Source organism: Salminus brasiliensis, chromosome 23, assembly GCF_030463535.1.
Source record: "Salminus brasiliensis chromosome 23, fSalBra1.hap2, whole genome shotgun sequence".
NCBI lineage: Eukaryota > Metazoa > Chordata > Actinopteri > Characiformes > Bryconidae > Salminus > Salminus brasiliensis.
This window is the reverse complement of record NC_132900.1, coordinates 4,866,362-4,883,785: the sequence shown is the minus strand read 5'-3', so window position 1 is coordinate 4,883,785 and position 17,424 is coordinate 4,866,362. Positions and strand designations below refer to the sequence as shown.

General features: G+C 45.1%; 3 protein-coding genes across 3 annotated transcripts in view; all 3 read left to right on the top strand.

The window, feature by feature from the left end:
* LOC140545615 (uncharacterized) overlaps nt 1–2,213 on the top strand; it is a gene marked incomplete at its 5' end in the record, with an annotated part of 44,898 nt that extends 42,685 nt beyond the window's left edge. The window contains 3 exons of the mRNA XM_072668486.1: nt 785–976; nt 1,414–1,491; nt 1,578–2,213. Coding sequence (XP_072524587.1) covers nt 785–976; nt 1,414–1,491; nt 1,578–1,768 — 461 coding nt within the window. The remainder of the gene's footprint in view (nt 1–784; nt 977–1,413; nt 1,492–1,577) is intronic.
* An 854-nt stretch (nt 2,214–3,067) lies between these two features.
* Nucleotides 3,068–7,196, top strand: ccr12a (chemokine (C-C motif) receptor 12a). The gene has a single exon (XM_072668491.1). It carries the CDS (start codon nt 3,170–3,172, stop codon nt 4,322–4,324), a length of 1,155 nt encoding a protein of 384 aa, XP_072524592.1. The 5' UTR covers nt 3,068–3,169; the 3' UTR covers nt 4,325–7,196.
* Nucleotides 7,197–8,001: 805 nt separating this feature from the next.
* The window catches only part of hecw1b (HECT, C2 and WW domain containing E3 ubiquitin protein ligase 1b), a 57,917-nt gene continuing 48,494 nt past the window's right edge, over nt 8,002–17,424 (top strand). Inside the window, exon 1 of the mRNA XM_072668485.1 lies at nt 8,002–8,236. Within this exon, the coding sequence (XP_072524586.1) occupies nt 8,207–8,236 (30 nt within the window). The 5' untranslated portion in view covers nt 8,002–8,206. The remainder of the gene's footprint in view (nt 8,237–17,424) is intronic.

The following is a 17,424-nucleotide window of genomic DNA, read 5'->3' as shown; positions in this document are numbered from 1 at the left end:
TCAGCGTTAGCTGAAGCTTCTGGGTTAAGTGTTCTGGTAATGATACACAGTGTGTACTATGTAAGATTTTAAGATCATATTCAGTCTTCAGCACTTAAAAAGTAGTGTTAGTGATTGTCAAGATGTCTTAGCCAAAAAGGTTTCCCCGTCAACACGCTCATGTGGGGCTCACATGGGTGGAACGTAGGCTAGGTCGATACCAGGAAGGCTCTGGTGGTTACAGACCTACAGATCTATGACCCATGTGTGGTGTACAAGACCAGACAGGGCCCATGTATAACACTTCCTGGTCCCATTACTGACCCTGTTGGGCATCTATATGTGGTGCCAATGTGGACAAAACTTTCTGGTTCCCAGTTGGGCTGACCATACAGGGCCTAATGGGCATGTTATCTGGGTTGCTAAGCCTACGTTTCTACTGTATTTAACATCCCCTCAGACATACCTATGTGGCTATGGGAGAGTAGAAGGTGTTAGCCACCATTGGTGTAAATTGGTGTGTTGGACCTGGGGACCGCTAAAAGGTGCAACATGCTTTGACCAATAATAACCTTTGGCTGCTATTTGTGTCAGGTTAGCGTTTCAGTTAGTGCACAGGTGCACAGTTTCAGTTAGTAAAGTAATGGAACGATCCCTGAGATGGCATTGGGTATTTCCCAAAGAGGAATGGTGATGCCAAGTGGACTTGGGCTTTTTAAAACCAGTACTAAACCAGAGGGAAAGACTTCCTTTTTTAAAACCTGGAAGCAAATGTATTTAAGAATAATTCTTCTAACCTCAACAGGTCAACTGCCCCAGCTCCTACAGGTGATGTCACCCACCAGCTGCCAACACTGCCAGATGGTTCAGGGACCACCAGGTGATCCAGGCCCACCTGGGCCCCAAGGCCCGACTGGCCCAGCAGGATACCCTGGTAGGCCTGGGGCTCAGGGATACCCAGGACCACCAGGGACGAGGGGACCTGTTGGCATGAAAGGTAAGACCAACAAAATTACCATACCATACACATTTAATTTACATCATATTTGAATTTGCATATGCAGTTCAAGCTAAGCTTGGATGATGACGATGATGATGGTAAACTTGGACAAATATTTATTGTCTGCACAAGCATTCACACACTCACATGCAAACTAGGGATAGGGACAGTAAGAAAACATATGGAGCAGTGCCAAGCCACCTCAGTGCCCATGGAGCAACAGGGGGGTTGAGTGCCTTGCCCAGGGCTATGGATAACAGTCCTCGGGATCAAATCAGTGATCCTTACTTCTTGTCCTTACCTATGGCTGCCCCCACTTATCAACCAGTACCTTTTTGGCAGTGTGGGAGTCACTGTACCACTGTAGTAATTATGAATGAAGAGCATTGCATTGTGAATAGAGTGTAGTTTACTGTATGACCCTTTGATTGCAGGTGATATTGGACCAATGGGCATGAAGGGTGCCAAAGGGCAGGCAGACATTGGGTTGCCAGGTCCACCTGGCCCACAAGGTAAGACATATTACCATTTCTGAATCAACTGGTGAAACATCGCTGTTGCATTCGGTCCTCCAAATCGTTTGTTTTTTTCTTCACAGGTATACAGGGTTCTCGGGGAGCTGATGGAGAGGGATATCCAGGACCCCCGGGGCCTGCTGGAAAACCAGGTTCACACGGCATCCCAGGAAAACGGGGTCCTCCAGGAGCCGCAGGAGTTTGTGACCCGTCCTCCTGTTACCCAGCATATGGCCTTCAGGGCGATCACTTCAGTAAAGGGCCCAACTTTTAGCACCCTGCCTCTCTGGCCTTCTTTATTCCATATCCATCCGACTGAGGATAGCCCAAGAGGCCTACAACCACTTCTGGTGCTCTGTATTGACTCTGTATTGACTTTCAAGGGCCCCTGGCCTCAACCTCCATATGTTCTTGACCCCAAATAGAGGGCAAACTCATTGAAATGACCATTGTATTAACTGTTATTTTTCTCTTGAAATGACCTGTTACACATGATATTAACAAACTGTCTGAAATCGGTTCGTTACTTGAGCTACATGTACTACTTCTTGTTCTTATCTAGAATGATAATTATCATCTAATGTAGCAGATATTCTTGCTTTTTGGCAGCCTTTAACATCCCAATAGTATGTGCAGTGTGCAGTGCAGTACATGAGAGTACACTTAACTCAAACATAACAGGTACGACAGAAAAGCTTCGCTGAAGGCAGATTTCATTTTGAGTCATTTGCCCGCAGTCGATCATCTGTCTGCCCACGAAGGCATTCTTTTTAATGTCACATGGGTGCTCTCAGAGAACAAAAGGTCTCCATGAACTGCATTTCATTGTAAATAGACATGCGTTTGCACTGCCTTTGAAAAGCTACCTCTGTACTAGTAGTGAAGTACGTCTATTAGCAAGACTGTAATACTCTTAAGAAGTGTTGGTTGACTTCTGAGGCGGCTACTGGTGCTCAGGATGTCCCTCTGGTTTATGAAAACGTGTGGTTTGAACCCACATCTAAGGTGTACTGTGCTTTAGCCCTTGTTTGTGTTTGTGGACTACTGCATTTGATTCTTTTGAATGTTTGAACACTTCTCTGGAAGCCTCCCACCTCAGTTGTGTGGTTAAAGCAGTTCTCCAAGTCACCCTAGCGTGTTCAACCTGGATGGACCAGCAACTCATTTTCTATTTATTGCCTTGTTTTGATGCATGGACTCTTGTGATTGCCATGAATGTTTTTTAAAGAAATTTCTTTGTTGATTGATGTTGATTTCTGGATCTTTTCATTCCTATGTACTCTCTGTGTTGTTCAAATTTGAACTGAAGCCATTTGTTGAAATAAACACTTTTTATATTCCAACAGTGCAGGTCTTTGCTGGACTGTATTAATTATTGAAGCTTTCTATGCTGTAATTTTAGTCTTTTTGTCTTTGTCTGCTGTGCACATCTCCTCTACAACTGGCAAATAGGAAGAGAAAGACGATTTAAGGGTTTCCAGTAAAGTTGGTCGCAGTTCCTCTTTCAGGCGGAGCGCAGGCAGCACTACTTGTCGAGGTGTTCAGTTTTTCTGTCAGTCGCAAAAAAGCCACAGAGAGTTTCAGAGCTGCGGGGCTCTCTACTGCATTCTCCACAATCGCTAAGAGCTAACGTCTTCAGTTTTTGCGTGGTGTAGACCTCAGATCTTTGGCATAAATGGAGGCACAGCAATTTTCTCTGTACCTTAACAGAGTCATTTTCCTGTTTTTCCTTCTTTCTGCTGGAGGTTTCCAACCTTGTGCAGTCATGGACACGTATCAAGATGCACTGGATTTCTTTGATGAATACAACTATACAGACAATGACACCGCGAAAAGCTACATCACGGACAAAGAAGTGACCCTGTGTGAGAAGACCAATGTGAACCGCTTCGGTGCCAAGTTTCTCCCAGTCTTCTACTACATGAACTTCTTGCTGAGCCTGCTGGGCAATGGCCTGGTGCTGTGCATCATCTACAAGTTTGAAAATCTTAGCACGGTCACCAACATCTTCCTGCTGAACCTGGTCATCTCAGACCTGCTGTTCGCGTCCAGCTTGCCTTTCTGGGCCGTCTACCACAAATCTGAGTGGATTTTCGGCCACTTCCTCTGCAAACTAGTGGGCAGCCTGTATTCGATTGGCTTCTACAGCTCCATCCTGTTCCTCACCCTCATGACCTTCGATCGCTACCTGGCAGTGGTCCACGCAATCACGGCAGCCCAAAGCCGGCGGAGAATGTACGCCTTCATCTCGTCTGGAGTTGTCTGGCTCCTCAGCCTCCTGGCTAGCATCAAAGACATGGTCCTTTATGGCGTGCGGAGCAGCAATTCGGACGGCCTTCTATGCGAGGAGACCGGCTACTCTCAAGAAACCATGGTCAAATGGCAGAAGATCGGCTACTACCAGCAGTTCGGCCTGTTCTTCCTGCTGCCCCTGATGATGGTCTTCTACTGCTATGGCCGCATCACTGTCCGCATCGTCTCCACGCGCATGAGGGAGAAGTGCAGGGCCGTCAAGCTCATCTTCGTAATCATCTTCACCTTCTTCATCTGCTGGACGCCCTACAACGTGGTCATCCTGCTGATGGCAATCCGTCTGTCCTCGGATGACACCTCATGTGCCGATGACTTGGACTACGCCTTGTACATCACGCGGAACCTCGCCTACCTGTACTGCTGCATCAGCCCCGTGTTCTACACCTTTGTGGGGAAGAAGTTCCAGAGCCATTTCTGCAAACTTCTGGCCAGGCACATGCCGTGCCTGAAGATAACCATCCTGTCGTCCCAAAGCAGCAGGACCACGTCGTTCAAGAGCCCAAATACTGAATACTAACTGGGGAGACCTCTCAAGTTGGGAAGAACAATCTGCTTTGGTTTGGAGAATCATCCACTGGTGCTTCACCGACTGATGCTTGAGAACATGAACACGTGCATAATATGACTGCTTTGTTGTGCAGCTTTGGAAGTGTCCGCTCCCTTGAGACAGGACGCTGCGACAGGCGTGAGGTCCTCAGCGTTCCAACTTTTAAACAGAGGTGATAACACAAATCTTGGACAGGTTCTTGTTCTGTAAGCATATTATTACTAGTGTACTCAAACTTTTAGAGCAAACCACTTATCTGTTTCCTTAAACAGCATATTTTTTTACATCGAGTGTGTTTCGTAAATGCTACGAAAACTGTGTCATGTTTGTCACTGTTTCACAAATACTATGAAACCTCTTGAGTGGAAGCTGAGTCAAAAGAAGAGAGAACACAAGAGGAAGTTGAGCAACATGGTGTTAAATCCATATTTCTGTGTATGTATTGTTTTTGTGGTGTAGAGTTGGCTGTTGCCACATCAGTAATTACCTGCAATTTCAGCATATAGCGTATGTTCTGAGACTCTATATGTCCAAAAGTTTGTGGACACCCCTTTGAATGAACGCACACACTGCACCCACTGCTGACCCTGCTTGTCTAGTCTTTGTAGAGAAGTACCACCAACAGAATAGGACTATCTGGAGCAGATAAACTTGAAATGGCATAGTGCCTAATGCAAGGCATGGGCAAGAGGTGGGGAGCTGTGTGAAGAGCTATGTTCTCTGGAATGATGGATGGTGCTCCATCCAATACCTTTGAGTATACCAGGTGAGTTGGAGATGAGGTGAGGTGGTGACCATCCAACATCCTGACCTCACTAGAGCGCTTGTGTGGCTTAATGCAATCAAATCCTCACAGCAATGCTCCAAAAACTGTCCTCCGAAATCCAGTAGAAAGCCTTCATCTCTAGACAGAAGAGACAATCACTGTAACAAAAGCAGGATCAACTTTTTTTTAATACCCAACAACTGAGCAGGTGTCCCAATACTTTTGTCCATATAGATTTCTCCACTATTTCGCTTATGCAGCTATATCCTCGGCTAGGCTGTGTGTGAGGGTGTCTTACCATTGTGCAGTAAACCGCTGAAGAGTCAGATTTGGGGGATTATTTTGGGGTATGATGATTAAATCCTGGCCAGAGATGAATACATGTACTTTCTGCTAAATAAAAAACATCCTGTAAAAAAAAAAAGAAAGTAAAAGAATAATAATAAAAGGTTAGAGTGAGTTCAGGGCACACATACACATCCATATTGAGATCTTTCCAAACATAGTTTATGATCAGGATAAGATTGTAGATTTTCTGCAGATTTAAATGAGTGTTTGTGAGCCTGTTCATTGCCATTAGCATGCCAAAACCATTTAACCACATCCGCTGGATATTTTTTTCTTTTTTTTTTTCCTGTGGTTTAATGCACTCACATAAGCTGTGCCTTGCAATCTATTAACCACAGTGCCCTGTGCTTCACTAACCTACTCACTCTTTCAGTGCTGGGTGTTTCCCTGTAAGCCTATTTGTGTAGATAAGTTTACATTTAATAGGAAAAAAAAAAAAGTATGATCATGATGTCAGTTTTGCGTCTGATATTGTGTATAGCAGAGGTGCTCGGCTGGCAACTGCACCCAGGTCCAGTTTTTGAGTTTTCTATACTTTCCTAAGCATTTCCAAAGGCTAGTACTTTTACTTCTACTCTATATCTGTATCTGTATATTTGTGTTTTCTAAATAGTTCAATTTTAGTCATTAACATTTATTGACTATAAAGGCTTTGCAGTACATCTGTACTGATTTGCCCTGCCTTCTTTGGCACTAGCTACCATGTGTTTGTCAAATGTTTCTGGACACCCCTATCAAATGAATGCATTCAACTAGCTTAAGTTGCACCCATTGCTTGGCACAGATGTGCAAATGCACACACATAGCTTGTCTGTAGAGACTGTAGAGAAGTACTGCCAATAGAATAGGACTCTCTGTAGCAGATTGACATGAACCTAATGGCACCATGCTGCTGCCTAATGCCAGGTGGGGGGCAAGTAGAGGGGTATACAGCCCCCCAGCATTGAGCTGTTGAGCAGGGGAAGAACTGTGTTCTCTGCAGTGATGAGAACACAGGTGATGAGGTGGGGTGGCGATCAATCGGCGGTCCAATATCCTGACCTCACAAACGCTCTCGTCAATGAATGCAATCAAATCCTCACAGCAATGCTCCTTCGGAATCTGGTAGAAAGCCTTCTTCCCTGGACAGCAGAGACAGTTACTTCAACAAAAGCAGGAGAAACTCTTTTTAATACCTCTGAAACCAAGAATGAGCAGGTGTCCCAATACTTTTGTCCACACTGTAAGGATGCTACATGTAGGCCTTGTTAGCTAGGCTAGCTAACGAAAGCAGTACTAGTTAGCTAGCGTTAGCCACTTTTACTTTTACTTTTACACGGTTACACGTGAAAGCCCAGGTTTAAGCCCAGGTTTAAGCCCAGGTTTAGGCTCAGGTTTAAGGTTTAGTAAATTTGACTGCAGGGAGGAAAGCGAGGGAAGCGCTTCCCTGCAGTAACCGATAGATGTCGCTCGCGAGAAGCTTTTCCCGCCACTTTCCCAGATTTTGTTCAGATTTGCTGTTTTAAATGTTTAAAATAATAAAATCACCTGTTTTCTTTGTTAATAATGTACAAATGAGTTAAAATACATTTATTACTCCTCTACATTATAATCAATAGACGTTAAAAATAGTGAATGTTGACCGTTACGTTGCCGAGGCAACCATCCAGTTGCCCATCATCTATCCTTACCGATGCATTATTAATTGTTTTTAATAAACATAAATATAATAAAAAATCTTTAAAGAAACATGAATATGTTTGATATTTATTGCTATATGTATTAATACAATTGTTATAAAATATAATTATATATAAATTATATAAATTATATATTGTACACACACACACACACACACACACACACATATATATATATAGCAAAATTTACCATCCTTTTTGGTTGTGTGCATTATATTAAATAAGGTACTAAAATAATTAATATAACACAAAAAAGAAAGAATAAAATAAAGAAATTGTGCTAACAAAGAAAACGAATTATTTATGTATATATGTATACTATGTTTATATATACTATTTATATATATTTATATACTTTTATATACTAGAAAAATTATGTTATTACACAAATAATAATATATATTATATATATTATATATATATATATATATATATATATATATATATATATATATATATATATAACCAGATATAAATCTACAATACAATAAACTTTAGGTTATTTCGTGTTGTGTTTATTTTTAGGCCAAAATATTAAAAACACGTCTTCTATTTTATTTAAGCCTCTTTTAATATGTATTTTTCCCTTATACACATGCTTTGTGTTTGTACTTGTTTTGTTAACTGTGTGTGTGTGTGTGTGTGTGTGTGTGTGTGTGTGTGTGTGTGTGTGTGTGTGTAGATTTCTATCCATTATTACAGCAGCAAAATAATAATAAATATATATATATATATATGGGATCTGAGGCTCCGGCAGCGGTGCGTAAGCCGAGCGTGCGTGTGCGTGATGACGCACCGCGCGGAGGGTGGGGTTGGAGCCGGGGGAGGGGGGGGGTGCAGGCATGCCATTGGTTGCCGCGTGCTGGTGGTAGTCTGGGAAAATACAGGGAGAGAAGGATGCAGCATCCCTCCATCAGCGGCCGAGCGATCAGGGCGATGCTGAGGAGGAGGAGGAGTGTGTGTGTGATGCGGAGTAGGAGGAGTGTGTGTGCGGGGTGTGTGTGAGAGTGCCGTCACGGAGCATGGGCGCGCGCGTTTGAGGGGCTTTGCGTTTGGAGCATGATTCACCGCCAGGTGATACTGACCCAGGTAAGTGTGTGTGTGTGTGTGTGTGTGTTGTGATGCCTCACCTTGCTCGAATGCAGCAGATTGGACTCGGTGGCGCGCTGCTGGTCGTGTGGTGTGTGTGCGTGTGCGTGCGTGCGTGCGTGCGTACGTGAGCATCCCAGCGGGAAGAGAGGCCTCGATTGTCCTTTTGTGCATATGTGTGTGTGTGTGTGTGTGTGTGAGTGTGTGTGTGTGAAATTGGGGGATGCTCGCGTGTCTGTGAACGGGAGGGGGGCTTCGTGCGTGGTCGTGTAGATAGGTGGTTGTGTGTATGTGAGCGCGCGCGCGCGTGCATATGTGTGTGCGTTCATTTGGCTATTCCATGGCAGTCCAATTTCTGCACACTTTACAGAAGCTGCTTTTGTGTGCATATATATATATATATATATATATGTATATAATCAGTAAGGCTGTAATAAGACATCTATTATAGCATAAACAGAGGCAGCTGACTAAGGCATACAGATGAGGTCATGCTTCATTAGGTTACTGGTAGTACTGGTAAATGAGGAGCTACACGCTGAAGCGAGTGATGCCTGCATTCAGTCCTGCACCACTTCAGACTCTTCCCACAGGAATAAAACTTCCGGGTTCTCCGGTTTCCTCCTGCCTTCCAAACATGCACATGGCAGGTGAATTGGCTATGCAAAATTGCCCCTAGTTGTGAGTGCGTGGGTGAGTGGTGTGTGTGTGTGTGTGTGGTATGCTGCAATGGATTGGTGCCCAATAATTCTGGCAGGCTTTGTCATTGTTATTGTATAATAACAGTATGATACGTTTAATTCACATAGCGTCTTTCTGCACCCGGTTCCCCAACTGGTGGGAAAAACCTCCCCAGGCCAGGCCGTAAGGTCACTTAGCTGGCCCAGATACAGGCCTTATGAGTGAGGGTGGCCCGAAAGGCCTCAGAGCTGTGAAGTACAGCTGGCCAGCATGGGAGGACTCCAAGCCACAACGTAGAGACGCCGTCGACCCAGGAAACCAGCCGTCCCAGCCGTGATGTCGAGTAATTCAGGAAGCGGTCCTGTGAAACATCCAGGCCGTGATGTAAAGTCACTCCGGCGCTCCGGCTTTGGCAAGAACCGAATTGTGACGTTCCAGACAACTGGGCCAGATCATCTCCAAAACGTCAGGGGTGTTTCCTGGTATTTCCGGGTGGTCCGTACCTACTGGAAGTGCTCTAAGGGAAGACTCATTGATGTGATCCATGGAGGTTCCCCATCACAACGTACAGGACTGAATAGATCTGCTGATTATGTCTTGGGGTCAGATACTACAGGACACCTTCAGAGGCCTCAAATGGGCGCAAGGGGGACCTACTCAGTATTAGGCAGGTGGTGCTAATGTTATGGCTGACTGGGGATGCACTGTGATGGGAATTGTGGGCTAATGCTGATGTACACACTCTACAATTTAAAATATTGGTCGTTAAAAAATTAAACGTCTGTATTTGTATTATGATCAGTAATCATACAGCCTTTATATGAAACGCAAACATCTCGGATTTGACTACATGTACATTTTTGGCCATACCACCCATTGCTCGTAACCGTTCCATCTCTAATGACCCTTGACAAAAGGGGTGGACAAGTGGGACTCAGAAGTGAAATGCGGCGGACGGTGAGCAGGGTTAGCATGGATTAGCATTGATTGTGTTGTGATGCTGCCTGGAAGAGAGCGAGCGTGTAGGCCCTTCAGACGCGCTGTGTATTGATCCGCTCTAAAATGGGCACTGAGGGAGCGCGAGGCTTTGGGGGAGGAACAGAACGTAGGCCGCTGCGCTTCCTGCCAAAAGAGCGTCCGTCCTTCGGCCCAGGATGGAGATCGATATGGACTGCTTTGGGTGCTGCGTGCTGTATGTTTCGATTGCCTATGCAGCCGGGACCACCTTATGGTGCTTAAGGTGGCATCAGATGACCTCAGCATGGGTGGCCTGATCGCTTAGATCAATAAATCAGAGGCAGATTAGTTTAGCTGTTTTTTTTATACTGGCCGACTGAAAGCCCACCTATAAACGTTAGCATTAGCTTAGCTAGCAGGATAACGATCTGCTCACCACAGAACTAATTCAAGCCTGGCCGACTGAAAGCCCACCTATAAACGTTAGCATTAGCTTAGCTAGCAGGATAACGATCTGCTCACCACAGAACGAATTCAAGCCTGGCCGACTGAAAGCCCACCTATAAACGTTAGCATTAGCTTAGCTAGCAGGATAACAATCTGCTCACCACAGAACGAATTCAAGCCTGGCCGACTGAAAGCCCACCTATAAACGTTAGCATTAGCTTAGCTAGCAGGATAACGATCTGCTCATCACAGAACTAATTCAAGCCTGGCTGACTGAAAGCCCACCTATAAACGTTAGCATTAGCTTAGCTAGCAGGATAACGATCTGCTCACCACAGAACGAATTCAAGCCTGGCCGACTGAAAGCCCACCTATAAACGTTAGCATTAGCTTAGCTAGCAGGATAACGATCTGCTCACCACAGAACTAATTCAAGCCTGGCTGACTGAAAGCCCACCTATAAACGTTAGCATTAGCTTAGCTAGCAGGATAACGATCTGCTCATCACAGAACGAATTCAAGCCTGGCTGACTGAAGGCCCACCTATAAACGTTAGCATTAGCTTAGCTAGCAGGATAACAATCTGCTCACCACAGAACGAATTCAAGCCTGGCCGACTGGAAGCCCACCTATAAACGTTAGCATTAGCTTAGCTAGCAGGATAACGATCTGCTCACCATAGAACGAATTCAAGCCTGGCTGACTGAAAGCCCACTTGCGTTTTTTCCCCCTGTGGTTTTGGATCTGTAGCCACGCGCTAAGCTAGCCTTGGCCTAACTGAATATCAGACAGCTCCTTGTAGCTCCTGCTGACCAACTGCTGAGCTACCAACATAAAAACTGACCGTAAAAACTGGTTTCTGAGAGAGCGAAGTCGAGCGACTGGTGTTGGTAGGAATGAGATGTCGGTTCTGCTGGGTTTGGACTCGTATCCAGCCACCTAGGCTTAGAGAAGTTAGCTAGCAGGCTAAACACAACAGCATAGGCCGTGTTCCAGCTAGCCGGGTCTCAAATCACCCCCCGTTTAGAAGATGAAGCCTCATATCTGAAAGCTCAGAGTCTTCAAACTTCAACCTTCCAGTGTTTTCAGGCTCATTCAGTAGACTGGCTCATCCTTCCTCAGCGTTGCTAAACTTGCAACTACGGTGGGCCTGTTTTAATCCCACCTGTTTTCACTGTGACACCAATCACCCCGTGGCTCTCTTAAATGCAGACGGTTCTATATAATCTATATACCACCAAAAGCGTTCCACCGATTTATCAAATAACCCTTTTTCCTAAACTACACTATATGGACAAAAGTATTGGGACACCTTCACATGGAATGTTCTAACCCCTACAGCAGCAGGTCTGGAGCTCTGCTGCAGTTACTAAGTCAGTTGGAGGCTTTTCTGCACTCTGCTCTGAGCTCAGCACTCGGCCCTGACCCCGCTCTGTAACTTTACGTGGTCTGACCAACACTCGGTGGACACTGAGCTGCTCTCTGTGAGCTGTTCCTCCTAAACTCTTCCACTGTTCAATAATAACACCACTCACAGCTGATGGAGGAAGATCTAGGAGGGAAGGTCTAAATTTCACCAGCTGACTTGTTGTTGTTGGTGCAGCGGTGTCTCCTATTACATACAGAACCACGCTGGACTTCAGTGAGCTCTTCAGAACCTCCCGTTCTTTCACTGGTGTGTGTAAGAAAGGCCAACTGCATGACTAGGGGTTTGATTTATGGGGGAAATGAGCTTGTACTAGGCCGTGTACTAGATAGGCACCGAACAGACATTTGACACATGGTAATTTTGAGACCGTCCACATTGTTAAATACCGTGGTATGCAGTATATATCACCACAGCACAGCTAACTAGCTTTTCAACACGAAAAGACTCCATATAGCACCATATAACTCATATCCACTGCCTTCCGAAGAAGAGGAACCGAGTATGTGGTTGAAGGTGCTACTTTTAAAACACCCACCCAAACGCCCATACACCTGCTCCTACCGTTTTGTGGAGGAGAAACCAACACCACAACATCCTCACCCAGAGAAATGACTCTGGGTTATGAAGCGCGGCGGCTCGGCGGGTGCTTGGCAGCCTGTCAGGTAAGACACCCAGGCACCCGACACGCCCGCTTCCCTGGAGTCCAAATAGGCTGCTTTGTGCATTAGCGCAGAATCATTTGCCCTGATCATGGAGTTGTTGTTTTTTCACCCCTTGTAATAAATCACAGCGCTTCAGTTTACAGTAAGCTGTGCTTCCTGAAGGCCGCTCGCTACTCGGACCACCAGCTGACCACTCGGCGGCACGGAAAGCCGTTGGACAGCTTCTCAAATACCTGGATACCTAAGAATAGCAGTGTGTGTTGAGCAGTGGGCTAGTGTGTGTGTGCTTTGTAGGTCAGGAAGAAGCAGAGCCATTCTGAGCAGTCTGTCCACACACACTTTAAATATGCATGGAGTCATGAGTCACACACACTCATGCTGGGGATGAGGAGATGGTGACGAGAACAGAGCGCTGCTCATTTTGGCTGAAGAAAGCTAGACTGCTAGAGTGGGGAAAGGAGGAGGAGGGCGGGAGGGAGAGGTGGATTAGGTGACCTGGGGTGAGTCAGCCAGAGCACGTTTATTGACTCGTAGCTTCTAGAACTGTCCGTTTTCTCCTGCTGGCAGTTTTGTGGTGTGGTGTGGACACAGCAGCAGGCCGCTAATACCAGGTGGCCGTTTTTTGCGAGGCCACGAAACTGATGAAAAATAAATACTATCATAATATCAGAAGAATATGTAAAATGTACATTTTGTTAATTAAATCTTGAGATGTTTGTATTGATTATCGCATTTGTCCTTCAAGGGTTCTTCAAGGGTTCTGTAGTGGCAGTGCATCAGTATAGCACTCTAAGAACCCTTTGACTGTTTAACGCAAGACAGACCTCTTGTAGACGGTTCTATATAATCTATATACCACCAAAAGCGTTCAAACGATTTATCTAATAACCCTTTTCTAAACTACACTATATGGACGAAAGTATTGGGACACCTACACATGGAATGTTCTAACCCCTAGAGCAGCAGGTCTGGAGCTCTGCTGCAGTTACTAAGTCAGTTGGAGGCTTTTCTGCACTCAGCTCTGAGCTCAGCACTCGGCCCTGACCCCGCTCTGTAACTTTACGTGGTCTGACAGACACTCGGTGGACACTGAGCTGCTCTCTGTGAGCTGTTCCTCCTAAACTCTTCCACTGTTCAATAATAATACCACTCACAGCTGATGGAGGAAGATCTAGGAGGGAGGAAATTTCACCAGCTGACTTGTTGTTGGTGGTGCAGCGGTGTCTCCTATTACATACAGAAGCACGCTGGACTTCAGTGAGCTCTTCAGAACCTCCCATTCTTTCACTGGTGTGTGTAAGAAAGGCCGACTGCATGGCTAGGGGCTTGATTTTACACACCTGTGGCAATGGGACTGAAAGAAACACCTGGATTCAGTGGTTAAGAGGTGTGTCCCTATACTTTTGTCCATGTAGTGAAAATAGAGTGTTAGGCAGTTGCTATGTGGTCACTAGGGTGAAACTGCCTTTGCACAAATGCTTGCTTTGGTATACCAGGTGGTTGCCATTTGGTTTGCTGGGGCGTTGCTAGGTGGTTGCTATGGTATTGCTAGATGGCTGCTGTGGTGTCGCATGTGGTTGCTAGTGTTTTGCCAAGTGGTTTCCAAGGGTTTTCACTTTTGATTTAACACTTGTTTGATTGGTCGCCGTCTCAGGTGGTCTTCTGGGTGGTCTGAGGGCCTTTGTGGTCGACAGGCACTGTTTGACTGAAGTAGTCTTGATTAGATCCTGAGCGGCCGGCCAGAAGACCTGAATGCCGAGTTACTTAAGAGGTAGCTGAGATTCCTTCACACCCAACGCACCCGTTCGCCAGTGGCCAGCAGGCAGTCGGCCAGCTCCTCTGACCCAGCGCATGTCTAGGCAACGGATCCCTGCCACAACGAGACACAGGCAGCTTCTCAGCCAGGCTTAACTCAGCCCGCTCCCACGGGTTTAATGATCATAATTAATTTAGCCGAGGCTGAGGCTGATTGCTAAGCGTGCTGGAAAAGCCTCCATTAGGCTTGTCCACACAAACCCGCCCGCTGGAGCGGCCAGAGGGCCTCAGCATGTCAGAGCTTATCGGGGAAGGGAACAGGGGTGTAAACAACGCAAATAAGAGAAGGGCGGAGGGGGGTTGTTGTTCTGTGCCTTGAGACAAGTGGAGCCAGTCTGAAGTTTCTGAGGTTGTGCACTGGATGTATGGATGTCACGATTGCACCATTCAAAAAGCACTGATTGTAATTTGGCTTTTTGCAGCTCCGGCAGTAATTAGATGGCAGTATTTGTTCGAACAGTGACGCTATATATAAAAATGAGGGGCTCACTAGGGCTGGGCGATATGGTAGAAATATCACGATATTTAGAAACTACTATTCAGATCCTCTCCCCTACTGAATACAGTGATTTATACTCGACATCTGCTGAACTTCATATAATTAATCCAGTCTAATTACACTGTTAGTAATGAAACCTGCAGCTGATCAGTGTTTATTAAGCACTAATATTATCCTCTATATTCTTAGAAAAGCGTATTGTGTTTCTCCATAACAAAATCTATCGCCATACGATAAAATATCGTCTTATTGCCCAGCTTGAGGACTCACCAATGTGGGAATTGTCAGGCGATGCCGATACAAATATATATCATGTAAATATCTGTTGATACTGATGCATAAACGTTCAGCAAATTTAAGAATTGTTACTAAACTATAGTGGATTTATTAGTGTTGCACGGACACAGTATCGGTATCTGCACAGATACTGGCACTTACACACAGTATCGGTATCGGCACAGATACTGGCACTTACACACAGTATCGGTATCGGCACAGATACTGGCACTTAAAGTATCGGTATCGGCACAGATACTGGCACTTACAGTATCGGTATCGACACAGATACTGGCACTTACACACAGTATCGTATCGGCACAGATACTGGCACTTACACACGGTATCGGCACAGATACTGGCACTTACACACAGTATCGGTATCGGCACAGATACTGGCACTTACACATAGTATCGTTATTGGCACAGATTTTGGCACTTACAGTATCGGTATCGGCACAGATACTGGCACTTACAGTATCGGTACCGGCACAGATACTGGCACTTACACATAGTATCGGTATCGGCACAGACACTGGCACTTACACACAGTATCGTATCGGCACAGATACTGGCACTTACACACAGTATCGGTATCGGCACAGATACTGGCACTTACAATATCGTATCGGCACAGATACTGGCACTTAAAGTATCGGTATCGGCACAGATACTGGCACTTACACACAGTATCGGTATCGGCACAGATACTGGCACTTACACACGGTATCGGCACAGATACTGGCACTTACACATAGTATCGGTATTGGCACAGATTTTGGCACTTACAGTATCGGTACCGGCACAGATACTGGCACTTAAAGTATCGGTATCGGCACAGATACTGGCACTTACACACAGTATCGGTACCGGCACAGATACTGGCACTTGCACACAGTATCGGTATCGGCACAGATACTGGCACTTACACATAGTATCGGTATCGGCACAGACACTGGCACTTACACACAGTATCGTATCGGCACAGATACTGGCACTTAAAGTATCGGTATCGGCACAGATACTGGCACTTACACACAGTATCGGTATCGGCACAGATACTGGCACTTACACATAGTATCGTATTGGCACAGATTTTGGCACTTACAGTATCGGTATCGGCACAGATACTGGCACTTACACACAGGATCGGTATTGGCACAGATTTTGGCCTTATTACCATTAAACAGACGTTTAACAGAACTTTCTGTTTCCATGTGGTGTTTTTTTGGTTCTGAAACCAGAAGTTGAGTTTAAGCAGCTTGTTTAGTAGAAGTTTCGTACCTTTTTACACAGAGACGGGGGACTTTTCACTGCTCTGAACTATGAATTTTACATCAATTAAAAAGCTGTTTGTCGAAGCTTAGAAAGATTATGCTTCCCTACCTTTACATGTTTCTTTCACATTGTGGCAATTCTATTTTTAATAGCTCTGAAACATTTCAAATGTGCAACTTCCTCAACCAGTAAATGCTGTTCTTTCTGATTTGGGATAAGATATAAGAAAGTACAACCTATATAAGTGGAACACTATAAATATCAGGATTTAAAGCTGCCTATCCCGTATTTAAGTATCGATAATGGTACTTGGTATTGGCACATACTTGAAAATCTGGTATCTGTATCGGAATGGAAAGGAAAACTTGGTATCGGTGCATCCCTAGTATTTATTGAACTGGCCTACTACACTTACATCTTACTGCACTGTAATAATAATAAACCACTGCATCCTTAGTTTTTATATATTGTGTTTGATTATTAAAGGCATCTTAGTCCATATAAACCCTGAATTACCAGGATAATGGGCTATAAATACATGCGGGTTGGGCCATACCATGATCAGGTATCGACCAACACTTAAGATTTCAATATCATAGAAAAAGGAGGCATTGTGCCATCTCTCTCTCTTTTTTTAGATGGATGCTGTACACATGGTTGAGTACTGTATAATATTCAATATTACACACATCTCTCATCTCTAACAAAGTGCTCTGCAATTAGATTCACTCCTACACACACCGTCATCCGATCTCAGACTGAGTGTAACCCATGACATGCTTTTTTTTTTTTTTTTTCTTTGTGGGGCAGAGAGGCATTTCTGTTTGGCGTCCTGCTGGTAGAGTTGCTGAATCCAACCGCTGCTATGGCCAGTGTTCGACCGCCTATGCAATAGACTCCCTAGAGCTCACCTCCTCGCCTCTGCATAGCTAGGATGTGTCTCCTGAAAGTGTCTCCGGTGTCCTGACAGTGTGTTGGGAAGGTATTGCTTACATATGCAGCTGTTTTTGTCCCTTTAGTCCAGATTTGGGTACATTTCAGTCTCGGTTCAGGGACAGTATAAGGTCAGCTCCTCTCTGTCATCATAAATAGTGGCTTGTTTTGTTTGGTGTCCACCTACAATGCATCTGAAACTCATTGGCCA

What these genes read in the sequence shown, in the direction of transcription:
- ccr12a (XM_072668491.1), top strand. Translation starts at nt 3,170, where the DNA reads ATGGAGGCACAGCAATTTTCTCTGTACCTTAACAGAGTCATTTTCCTG.